Source organism: Scyliorhinus torazame, chromosome 29, assembly GCF_047496885.1.
Source record: "Scyliorhinus torazame isolate Kashiwa2021f chromosome 29, sScyTor2.1, whole genome shotgun sequence".
NCBI lineage: Eukaryota > Metazoa > Chordata > Chondrichthyes > Carcharhiniformes > Scyliorhinidae > Scyliorhinus > Scyliorhinus torazame.
Genome location: NC_092735.1, coordinates 32,112,416 through 32,124,792, shown reverse-complemented (window position 1 = coordinate 32,124,792; position 12,377 = coordinate 32,112,416). Strand labels below are relative to the sequence as shown.

Below are 12,377 nucleotides of genomic sequence, written 5' to 3'. Positions count from 1 at the left end.
CGTGGGGCAGCAGTGCTAGTGGCTGGATTTTAGAGGTTAATTCTCGGCGAGTTGAAGAGTTAGTCCGCGAGGCCTAGCGGGTGAACATTGTCCTATTAAACCTACAGACTCTGGGGAAAGTCACAATCTTGCCTGTGGAAAGTGCGATTAATCTCTTTAAGGTTTCCGAAAGCACTTCATAAAAAACACTCCCAGATTTTAATCACTGCTGTAATTTAGCGAAATACAACAGCCAATGGGCACAGCAAGATCCCACAAACAGGAATGACAAGAATGGACAGAACATTCTTGGTAATGTTTGTTGGCAGAGGAATATTCAGTGAAATAATCTACCGGGGTCCTTGGTTTGAAACGTGACATGTGGTAGTTTATATACGCGTGAAGATTAGGTTCCAACGTCCCATCTAACTGATAACGCATTCAGTAACGCGGCACTCCCATCAGTAATGTGTATCACTCTGCTTTGTGAATCACATTTATATCTCTGAGGTGACCAGGTACATCAGCCATGACTTGCTCCTGAAAATCCCACCCTAGGAGATTGGTTCATGTCTGGCTGTAACGTCACAGTGAACACACACTCAGCACCTAATGAACAGGCCTTGAGCAAGCTACACATCTCAGCGATGCACAGGGTTGTTGTAGTGGGTGTCTCACGCAAATTAACTCTCTCTGCCTTACTCTTGACAGTGCCTTCTCTGGTCACTCATCTGACTGTGCTGAACAGGACAACAGAATCGCTGGTCATTAAATGGACAGTTCCCACTGATGCAAGAGTCTCAGAGTACACGTACACTATTACGGTCACAAGCAAAACTGGAGATTTCATTAGGACCAACATTACAGGGAAAGGAGAGGATATGTTCGAAGTGACAGGCCTCAAACCTGGCGTCAAATATAATGTGACGGTGAAGTCAGTCACTCCTGAGGAAATACGAAGTGATCCAGAGACTGTGAAAGGCACCACGAGTAAGTTACCCCCCCCCCCCCCCCCCCCCCGCCACACCCACACCCCGCCCAACCCCCCACACTCCATCTCCATTTGCAGTGACAGTCAGAACCGTGCAAACAGTGAGTGACTCTGGCTGGAAACGCGAGTGTGGGAGCCAATTGGAGGCAGCATTGGATTTGTGAAGCCCCACAGAGTCGCATAGCCAGCCCCTGTCTGGACTCCCAACGCATGGGAAATGGGTGAGATTTTGGAGAGGGATTGACATGGAAGCTATTTAGCCCAAACGTGATATATAATGGGCTGGCTCCTAAATTCTCTCACACTCAGCTAGAAACTTGCATGTGATTATCATCATCTCCTGGTGTATGGATTTTGATTTGATTTGATTCATTGTCTACCGTACAGTGAAAAGCATTTTTCTGCGGCCGAGGGAACATACACAGTACGTATATAGTAGACAAAAGAATAATCGACAGGGAACATTGACAAATGGTACATCGACAAACAATGATTGGTTACAGTGCGGAACAAGGGGCCAAAGAAAGCAAATACATGAGCAAGAGCAGCATAGGGCGTCGTGAATAGTGTTCTTACAGGGAACAGATCAGTCCGAGGGGGAGTCGTTGAGGAGTCTAGTAGCTGTGGGGAAGAAGCTGTCTGAATGTCCGGGTCTTCAGACTTCTGTATCTTCTGCCTAATGGAATGGTCTGGAAGAAGGCAAAGCCTGGTGGGGGGGTTCTCTGATAATGCTGTCTCTTTTGAGGTTAAATCTGGGCATATACAGCGAGTTAATGAGTTAGTTCATCATGACAATCTCCGATGAAGTCCACGGACTCCAGGGAAATAATAATAATCGCTTATTATCACAAGTAGGCTTCAATGAAGTTACTGTGAAAAGCCCCTAGTCGCCGCATTCCGGCGCCTGTTCGGGGAGGCCGGTACGGGAATTGAACCCGCGCTGCTGGCCTTGTTCTGCATTACAAGCCAGCTGTTTAGCCCACTGTGCTAAACCAGCCCCTTTGACACAATCCTGCCTGTGAAAGGTGTGTTCAATCTCTTTGAGGTTTCCTAAAGCACTTCATAAAATACATTTAAATTATAATCACTGCTGTAATATAGCAAAACACAACAATCAATGGGCACTGCAAGATCCCAGAAACAGGAACGACTAGAATGAATAGAACATTGTAGGTACTATTTATTAAAAGATAAATCTTGGATGTAATATTGCACATGGGGATTTAAAAGGGGATGGGTAATTTTTTATATTCACTTGAACCTTTGAACGACGTCTTGGATTAATGTATCCTCACCAACGGCGCAGTCAACAGTGCGGTGCTCCCTCGGTGCGGCACTGAGGTGAGGTCATTGCCCCTTGTGATGAGCATGTGACCTAGTACCTCCGTCGCAACCTACAGAAAATGTCACCTCTGGGGCCTTTTCATTATGACCATGAACTCACAGGCAGCAGGCGAGCAGAACCAGTAGGGCAGAGGGCGTCTCACGCTATTGAACTCTCTCTTTGCCTTTCCGTTGACAGATCCTTCTCTGGTCACTGGTCTATCTGTGCTGAACAGAACAACAGAGTCACTGGTGATAGAATGGAAAGAACCCCACGATATAAGAGTTTCGGAGTACACATACGACATTGCAGTCACGAGTTACACTGGAGTTTCCATTAGGAGCAACGGTACTCAAAGAGGAGAGACTGAGTTCCAAGTGACAGGCCTGAAGCCTGGGGTCAACTATACCCTGATTGTGAAGTCCGTCACTCCTGAGAACACGACCAGTGATCCCAAGATGGTCGAGGGCACCACAAGTAAGTCACCACCCCCCCTCCCACCCCAGCTTTTATAATAATAATCTTTATTGTCACAAGTAGGCTTACATCACGGTAGCATGGTGGTTAGCACAATTGCTTCACAGCTCCAGGGTCCCAGGTTCGATCCCGGCTTGGGTCTCTGTCTGTGCGGAGTCTGCACGTCCTCCCAATGTGTGCGTGGGTTTCCTCGGGGCCCTCCGGTTTCCTCCCACAGTCCAAAGATGCGCAGGTTAGGTGGATTGGCCGTGATAAATTGCCCTTAGTGTCCAAAATTGCCCTTAGTGTTGGGTGGGGTTACTGGGTTATGGGGATAGGGTGGAGGTGTGGACTTGGGTAGGGTGCTCTTTCAAAGAGCCGGTGCAGACTCGATGGGCCGAATGGCCTCCTTCTGCACTGTAAATTCTATGATTCTATGATTAACGCTGCAATGAAGTTACTGTGAAAATCCCCTCATCGCCACATTCCGGCGCCTGTTCGGGTACACTGAGGGAAAATTCAGAATATCCAATTCACCTAACAGCACATCTTTCAGGACTTGTGGGAGGAAACCGGAGCACCCGGAGGAAACCCACGGGGAGAATGTGCAGACTCCACAGACAGTGACCCAAGCCGGGACTCGAACCTGGGACCCTGGAGCTGTGAAGCAACATTGCTAACCACTGTGCTACCGTGCTGCCCAAAGCTCTTAAAGGGGCAGTCACTCCCACATGGCTCAGTGGGTGAAGCCTGAAGCAGGCTTGAGTCAGGGAAACCCGAAGGAACCGGGCTCAAACCGGCCCATGTTGTTTCGGCCCCATCTCAGCCAGAGCACCAGTTAGGCCACTGTGATGGGCTGGAGTGCCCCGTAATGAAGAGGTGGGGGAGAAGTGGGGCAGAGTTCCCGCACGTGCTGACTGTCCGATCAATGGCTGCCACTGGAGGGTGACGAACGAGGAGAAGATTGGGTTGTGATGGGCTCTGTGATTGGATAGCCAATTGGATATGATTGAAGAATGACAATTAGAGGGGGGGGGTGTGCACAGTGATAATGTCACTGAATTATTGATCCAGACGCCCAGGCAACTCTGGGCGCACAGGTTCAAGTCTCACCCACAGTGTAATAATATGCATAAGCAATTCTGTAAGTTAATATGTTAGACCTCCAACAGCAGGTGGCAGTAGAACGACACCACGTAACACTGCAACCTCGGGGAGTCTGAGTGAGGAGTCATCGTGGATAGTCGTGTTTAGTATTAGCTCTTGTATTCTAGTTGTTAACAGTTCGCAGTTCGTTCGTAGTATTAGTATTGTTTTCTCATCACGTTATTGTGATTTAATGGGCGAAATTCTCCCCAAACGGTGCGATGTCCGCCGACTGGCGCCCAAAACGGCGCCAATCAGACGGACATCGCGCCGCCCCAAAGGTGCGGAATGCTCCGCATCTTTGGGGGCCGAGCCCCAACATTGAGGGGCTAGGCCGACGCCGGAGGAATTTCCGCCCCGCCAGCTGGCGGAAACGGCCTTTGTTGCCCCGCCAGCTGCCGCGGAAATGACATCCCCGGGCGGCGCATGCGCGGGAGCGTCAGCGGCCGCCGACAGTTTCCCGCGCATGCGCAGCAGAGGGAGTCTCTTCCGCCTCCGCCATGGTGGAGACCGTGGGGAGGCAGAAGGGAAAGAGTGCCCCCATGGCACAGGCCCGCCCGCGGATCGGTGGGCCCCGATCGTGGGCCAGGCCACCGTGGAGGCACCCCCCGGGGCCAGATCGCCCCGCGCCCCCCCAGGACCCCGGAGCCCGCCCACGCCGCCTTGTCCCGTCGTTCAAAAGGTGGTTTAATCCACGCCGGCGGGACAGGCAATTTATCGGCGGGACTTCGGCACATCCGGGCCGGAGAATCCAGCGGGGGGGCCCGCCAACCGGCACGGGGGCTGCCGTGAATCCCGCCCCCGCCGGTTGCCGAAGTCTCCGGTACCGGATATTCGGCGGGGGCGGGACTCACGGCAGCCCCCGGCGATTCTCCAACCCGGCGGGGGGTCGGAGAATGACGCCCAATAAATCTAAACTAATCATGAACGAGATGTTCTTTGACGCACCGACTTGATCATTGCAACGCACTAGAATGTGATACACGGCAGCAGGTGGAATCTGGAATAAATCTGGAATTGAAAGCTGGTTTCAGTAAAGGTGACCATGACAACTAATATCGGCCGTTGTAAAAACCCATCTGGATCACTGCTGTCCTCCAGGGAAGGAAATCTGCCGTCCTTACCCGGTCTGGCCTATGTGTGACTCCAGACCTACAGCGATCTGGTTAACTCTTGGCTGCCCCCCCTCTGAAATGGCCGAGCGAGGGCACTCAGTTCAAGGGCAATTAGGAATGGGCAATACATGCTGGGGCCCACCTTCTACCTCATCGCTTATTGTCTGGCTTCTTGTATCCCCCGCATTCAGCTGGAGATGTTTATCTGTGCGTGTGCTGCGTGTTTGCTGTCGGGTTAAAGAGCACGGCGATGCCATGGAGACGATTATCATTGCAGCAGCGAACGTCTCCCATGAGGAGGGGGTTTTACACAAATTAACTCTCTGTCTGTCTCTGCCTATCTGTTGACAGACCCTTCCCCAGTCACCAGCCTGTCGCTGTTCAACAGGACAACAGAGATATTGACGTTGCAATGGAGTGCGCCCAGTGACACGAGGGCCTTGGACTACACATACAGAGTCCGAGTTGAGTCCTTCAACTTCACTGCCACCCGTACCACATCACCACGAATGACCATACTCCAAGTGGGGCCCCTTGGGCCTGGGGTGCAATATAGACTGTGGGTGGAGTCAGTCACACCGGAGAAGACGAATAGCAAAGCGGTGGATTTGAGAGCCGCCACAAGTAAGTAGCAGCTCTTAAAGTGACTGAGGCAATGGGCAGCAACAGTGCAGGTACTTATTTACTCACCCACCCACCCGCAACCTTCCCTTACCCCTGTCTGCTCTCCCTCTGCCTTCCCCTCGTTCTGCCCACTCATCAACCCCTCGTACCCTCTCGCCCACCCCTCACCCCTGCATCTCCCTCTCAACCCCCACCCTGGTTCCGTCCCCATCTCTCTGGCAGCACGGTAGCACAAGTGGATAGCACTGTGGCTTCACAGCGCCAGGGTCCCAGGTTCGATTCCCCGCTGGGTCACTGTCTGTACGGAGTCTGCACGTTTTCCCCGTGTCTGCGTGGGTTTCCTCCGGGTGCTCCGGTTTCCTCCCACAGCCCAAAGACGTGCAGGTTAGGTGGATTGGCCATGATAAATTGCCCTTAGTGACTAAAAAGGTTAGGAGGGATAATTGGGTTACGGGGATAGGGTGGAAGTGAGGGCTTAAGTGGGTCGGTGCAGACTCGATGGGCCGAATGGCCTCCTTCTGCACTGTATGTTCTATGTGCTCTGTTCTCTCACCCCCTCTCTCACACTCCACCCTCCCGCATCCCTCTCTCGAAACCCCACTCTCTCACCCACTCTCTCTTGCCCCTCCCCACTCGTCCCCTCTCTCTCAAACACCTTTCTCGCCCTTCTCTCTCTCTCACCTCCTCCTCCTCTCTCTTGCCCCCCCTCTCTCGTCCCACTCTCTCTCGCCCTCCTCTCTCGCCTCCACCTCTCTAAACTCCTCTCTCACGCCCTCCTCTCTCTCTCACCTCCTTCTTCTGTCTCTCACCTCCTCTCTCGGCCCCCATCTCTCCAAACCCCTCTGTCACGTCCCCCTCTCTCTCGCCCTCACTCTCATCCCTTCTCTCTCGCCCTCCTCTCTCACCCTCTTCTCTCTCTCGCCCTCCATTTTCTCGCACCCCCTATGTCCCGCCCCTCTTTCTCACTCCCCTTTCTCTCCTCCCCTCCCTCCCCCACTCTTATGCCTCCCCCTGCTCTAGCCCCCCCCGCCTCTCTCATCACCCCTCGCCACTCCCCCAGTATGCCCGTTCTCGCCCCCCCCTCCCCCTCGCTGTCGTTTGTATGAATTTTGTTCTTTCTTTCACAATTGGATTTTAATGATCTGTTTCTCATTGCCCTTACTGACTCTGGCAGAGCCTCACTACATCTCGCACGTGATGGTGTAATTCAATCATAACGCCCAACACCGAAAAAAGGACTTAGCTCAGCCTAATCTCTTTCTGTGCCTTTTTACAGTTCCTGGGGCCATCTCCGATCTTCACTGTGATGCGGTCGCAGGCTACACGATCACGGTGAAATGGACCAAACCAATGGGCAACTTTACTGGATTCAACTTCTCCTCATACGATGGAGAACTGTTGCTGACAGCTCAGACCATCAGTAAGGACAAGGATGCCCTGACAATTCAAAGCCTACAGCCTGCGCGCACATACACGATCCAAATCAACACACAAACTGGCAACGACTACAGCGAGATGGTGGATGTGCAGTGTCAAACTAACTCATCGCGTGAGTGTTATGGGCCTCAATGTTTCTCCTCCATTACAGCCATGTGTGTGTGTGTGTGTGTGTGTGTGTGTTTACTGGGATCCTAGTAGCTGGTCGCCACTGAGCGGCTGAACCAGATGGTGTCTTGCCTGTAGCGCCCCAATAATAGAGGCAACATCTTCAGGCCGCCAGAAGAGTTTATTGAAGAGGAAAAGAAGAATCACTGAGTGACATAGTTTTACTTCTTTAGATCAATGGGATGGCGCAAGGGCAAGAACCTTCAATCACTTTTGTAACGGGAGATGCCGGCGCAGCGGTGTCATCACTGGGTTCGCAATCCAGAGTCCCCGCCGAATGCTCTGACGACATGGGTTCAAATCCCACTGCAGCAGCAAAATTGGATTAATTAAAAAAGAGTTATTTTAAAATTAAAAAAGGATGGCAATGGTCATGAAGCCCCATCTGGTTCACTAATGTCCCTTTCGGGAAGGAAATCTGCCGTCCTTGCCCAGTCTGGCCTACACGTGACTCCAGACCAATAGCAAAGTACCCTCTGCCAACGGCCCGGCAAGCCACTCAGCTCAAGGGCAATTAAGGATGGGCAACAAATGTTGGCCATGCCCAGCAACGCCCACACCTCGTGAATGAAAATAATTTCTATTTAACCCATATGGCCCAAGCCCGCTTGCTATGAATGTCGCATTGTTGCTGGTGCCATCTTTCGGACGACTGTGTTCGACCAATATCACGTTGGGCGACCCTGAAAGATCCCAGGGCGGGGAGTTCTCTCCTGTGTCCGAACCGATATTTAGTCACGGTTGATGAGCCCATTGCTGGGTGCGTTCCTTGAGGCTAACTGTCCATTTTTGTGTTCTGTGCAGCCATTATCATTGGAGCAGTCATAGGTTCACTGCTGGGCCTGCTTCTTATTGGTCTGTTGTTGTTTTGCATCATCACCAAACGGCTGCCATGGAGGTAGGTGGTTTTGAAGGATTTTCCCAACACCTCCGCCCCTTGGGGAATGAGACCCCATTTCCAAACCCGTCGCGTTTCAAACGGGACACTGCGGACAGGGTTCTCCGGTCGCCCCAGCCCCATGGTTCTCGCTGGCGTGCCGTTCGCTGGCGGCGGAATTCTCTCTTCCAATGGGATTTCCCGTTGAAGCCACCCGGGGGCGGGGCGGGTGGGGGCGGGGCGATGCCAGCAGGGAATGAGAATCCTGACTGCTGGAGAATGCAACCAAATTTCGAACATGCACCCATAGAGTCAGAGAGTCCTACTGCACGGAAAAGGCCCTTCATGGGCACACATGTTCCCATTTTCCAGCGCTTGGCACACAGCGCAAGTACACATCTAAATCCTTCTTAAAACGATCGAACCCGGGTCTTCAGCGCCATAGGCAGCAGTGCTAACCACTGTGCCACCGTACTGTCCCCATTTTCCATTGATTAGTAACATTAAACAGGCCGGGGTGTATGATGGATTGGCCTCTGAGGTTTGGATTTTCAACTTGCCCAGGCTAGTCTCCACTCTCAATTGATTGGACTTCTCCTGAGTGAATTGGGAGTTTCGGGCAAAAAGGGAGGTTTACTCTGTACCCAACCCGTGCTATACCTGTCCTGGGAGTGTTTGATGGGGACAGTGTAGAGGGAGCTTTACTCTGTATCTAACCCCGTGCTGTACCTGTCCTGGGAGTGTTTGATGGGGACAGTGTAGAGGGAGTTTTACTCTGTATCTAACCCCGTGCTGTACCTGTCCTGGGAGTGTTAGATGGGGACAGTGTAGAGGGAGCTTTACTCTGTATCTAACTCCGTGCTGTACCTGTCCCGGGAGTGTTTGATGGGGACAGTGTAGAGGGAGCTTTACTCTATATCTAACCCCGTGCTGTACCTGTCCTGGGAGTGTTTGATGGGGACAGTGTAGAGGGAGCTTTACCCTGTATCTAACCCCGGGCTGCACCTGTCCTGGGAGTGTTTGATGGGGACAGTGTAGAGGGAGCTTTACCCTGTATCTAACCCCGGGCTGCACCTGTCCTGGGAGTGTTTGATGTGGGCAGTGTAGAGGGAGCTTTACTCTGTATCTAACACCATGCTGTACCTGTCCTGGGAGTGTTTGATGGGGACAGTGAAGAGGGAGCTTTACCCTGTATCTAACCCTGTGCTGTACCTGTCCTGGGAGTGTTTGATGGGGAGAGTTTAGAGGGAGCTTTACTCTGTACCCAACCGGTGCTGTACCTGTCCCGGGAGTGTTTGATGGGGACAGTGTAGAGGGAGCTTTACTCTGTACCCAACCGGTGCTGTACCTGTCCCGGGAGTGTTTGATGGGGACAGTGTAGAGGGAGCTTTACTCTGTATCTAACCCCGTGCTGTACCTGTCCTGGGAGTGTTTGATGGGGACAGTGTCGAGGGAGCTTTACTATGTATCTAACCCCGTGCTGAACCTGCCCTGGGAGTGTACGATGTGGACAGTGTAGAGGGAGCTTTACTCTGTATCTAAACCCGTGCTGTATCTGACCTGGGAGTGTTTGATGGGGATAGTGTCGAGGGAGCTTTACTCTGTATCTAACCCTGTGTTGTGCCTGTCCTGGGAGTGTTTGATCGGGACAGTGTAGAGGGAGCTTTACTCTGTGTCTAACCCCATGCTGTACCTGTCCTGGGAGTGTTTGATGTGAGCAGTGTAGAGGGATCTTTACTCTGTATCTAAACCCATGCTGCACCTGTCCTGGGAGTGTTTGATGGGGACAGTGTCGAGGGAGCTTTACTCTGTATCTCACCCTGTGTTATGCCTCTCCTGGGAGTGTTTGATGGGGACAGTGTCGAGGGAGCTTTACTCTGTATCTAACCCCATGCTGTACCTGTCCTGGGAGTATTTGATGGGGACAGTGCAGAGGGAGCTTTACTCTGTATCTAACCCCGTGCTGTACCTGTCCTGAAAGTGTTTGATGGGGACAGTGTGGAGAGAGCTTTATTCTATATCTAACCCCATGCTGTACCTGTCCTGGGAGTGTTTGATGTGGACAGTGTAGAGGGAGCTTTACTCTGTATCTAACCCCATGCTGTACCTGTCCTGGGAGTGTTTGATGTGAGCAGTGTAGAGGGATCTTTACTCTGTATCTAAACCCATGCTGTACCTGTCCTGGGAGTCTTTGATGGGGACAGTGTCGTGGGAGCTTTACTCTGTATCTAACCCTGTGTTGTGCCTGTCCTGGAAGTGTTTGATGGGGACAGTGTCGAGGGAGCTTTACTCTGTATCTAACCCCGTGCTGTACCTGTCCTGGGAGTGTTTGATGGGGACAGTGTAGAGGGAGCTTTACTCTGTATCTAACCCCGTGCTGTACCTGTCCTGGGAGTGTTTGATGGGGGCAGTGTAGAGGGAGCTTTACTCTGTATCTAACCCCGTGCTGTACCTGTCCTGAAAGTGTTTGATGGGGACAGTGTGGAGAGAGCTTTATTCTATATCTAACCCCATGCTGTACCTGTCCTGGGAGTGTTTGATGTGGACAGTGTAGAGGGAGCTTTACTCTGTATCTAACCCCGGGCTGCACCTGTCCTGGGAGTGTTTGATGTGGACAGTGCAGAGGGAGCTTTACTCTGTATCTAACCCCGTGCTGTACCTGTCCTGGGAGTGTTTGATGGGGACAATGCAGAGGGAGCTTTACTCTGTATCTAACCCCGTGCTGTACCTGTCCTGGGAGTGTTTGATGGGGGCAGTGTAGAGGGAGCTTTACTCTGTATCTAACCCCGGGCTGCACCTGTCCTGGGAGTGTTTGATGTGGACAGTGCAGAGGGAGCTTTACTCTGTATCTAACCCCGTGCTGTACCTGTCCTGGGAGTGTTTGATGGGGACAGTGTAGAGGGAGCTTTACTCTGTATCTAACCCCGTGCTGTACCTGTCCTGGGAGTGTTTGATGGAGACAGTGTAGAGGGAGCTTTACTCTGTATCTAACCCCGTGCTGTACCTGTCCTGGGAGTGTTTGATGCGAACAGTGTAGAGGGAGCTTTACTCTGTATCTAACCCCGTGCTGTACCTGTCCTGGGAGTGTTTGATGCGAACAGTGTAGAGGGAGCTTTACTCTGTATCTACCCCCGTGCTGTACCTGTCCTGGGAGTGTTTGATGCGAACAGTGTAGAGGGAGCTTTACTCTGTATCTAACCCCGTGCTGTACCTGTCCTGGGAGTGTTTGATGCGAACAGTGTAGAGGGAGCTTTATATTCCATCCAGTATTCTCATGGCTACATTAAGGCATGCTTGGCCTGGGAATGATGGGTGATAAAGAGAAAGAGCAGGAGGAGGCCAGTCTGCCTCTCAGTATGGGAGATATTCACATTGGCAGACAAGTCTTTGAATGGTGAAGCTGGAATGAAATCAGATACTTGCAGTTAGGTTCAGAGATATCTTTTTTTTTGTAAACACTTCTATTTTTGTTCCAGGAAACAGCCGGATTCAGACTTTTCACAAATGAATCCAATTCTTCGAGAAGTCAAGTAAGTGGAATTTATTCTTGATCGTTCTGACTATTTACCTGTCCCCCTCGACAAATCGCAGCCTCCCTTCAGGCAGGTTGAACCTGATTGGCCAGACAGATCCGGGATTGAATTTTCACTGGTGCATTCTCCATGACAACGTCTCAACCAATCGGAGTCCACTTGCCAACCGATCAGCACTCTCTTCTCATGAAGTACAAATTGTTGTTCCCTTTACATTGGTATTCTTCCTGATGTCCCGATAAGTTCAAGACGAAAAAATTTGATTTTGTTTTTGTTGATTTTTAAAAAGAGAGTACCCAATTATTTTTCTCCAATTAAGGGGCAATTTATTGTAGCCAATCCACCTACCCTGCACATCTTTGGGTTGTGGGGGCGAGACCCACACTGACACGTGGAGAATGTGCAAACTCCACACGGACAGTGACCCGGGGCCGGGATCGAACCCGGGTCCTCAGTGCCATAGGCAGCAGTGCTAACCACTGCGCCACCGTGCCGCCCTATAAGAGCGTCTCGAAGGGGCAATTCTCACCCTCGTTCTGTTTTGCTCGCCAGGTCGGTTCCGGTCGGCGAATACGAGAGTTACTTTCAGAGCAGGCACGCCGACACGGATTTTGGCTTTGCCGAGGAATACCAGGTACGGGGAAAGAGTCAGGGGTTTGCGCTTTAGGGTGGAATGTTCGGTCTTGGCACTGGGAAATGTGCCACCTTCCCATCATTCCCAGCACCG

The 12,377-nt window shown here is 51.7% G+C and overlaps 1 protein-coding gene across 1 annotated transcript in view; it reads left to right on the top strand.

The window, feature by feature from the left end:
- LOC140404004 (receptor-type tyrosine-protein phosphatase H-like) overlaps nucleotides 1-12,377 on the top strand; it is a 96,988-nt gene that overhangs the window by 57,355 nt on the left and 27,256 nt on the right. The window contains exons 7-13 of the mRNA XM_072492344.1: nucleotides 691-969; nucleotides 2,493-2,771; nucleotides 5,363-5,635; nucleotides 6,912-7,184; nucleotides 8,045-8,138; nucleotides 11,594-11,647; nucleotides 12,203-12,284. Coding sequence (XP_072348445.1) covers nucleotides 691-969; nucleotides 2,493-2,771; nucleotides 5,363-5,635; nucleotides 6,912-7,184; nucleotides 8,045-8,138; nucleotides 11,594-11,647; nucleotides 12,203-12,284 — 1,334 coding nt within the window. The remainder of the gene's footprint in view (nucleotides 1-690; nucleotides 970-2,492; nucleotides 2,772-5,362; nucleotides 5,636-6,911; nucleotides 7,185-8,044; nucleotides 8,139-11,593; nucleotides 11,648-12,202; nucleotides 12,285-12,377) is intronic.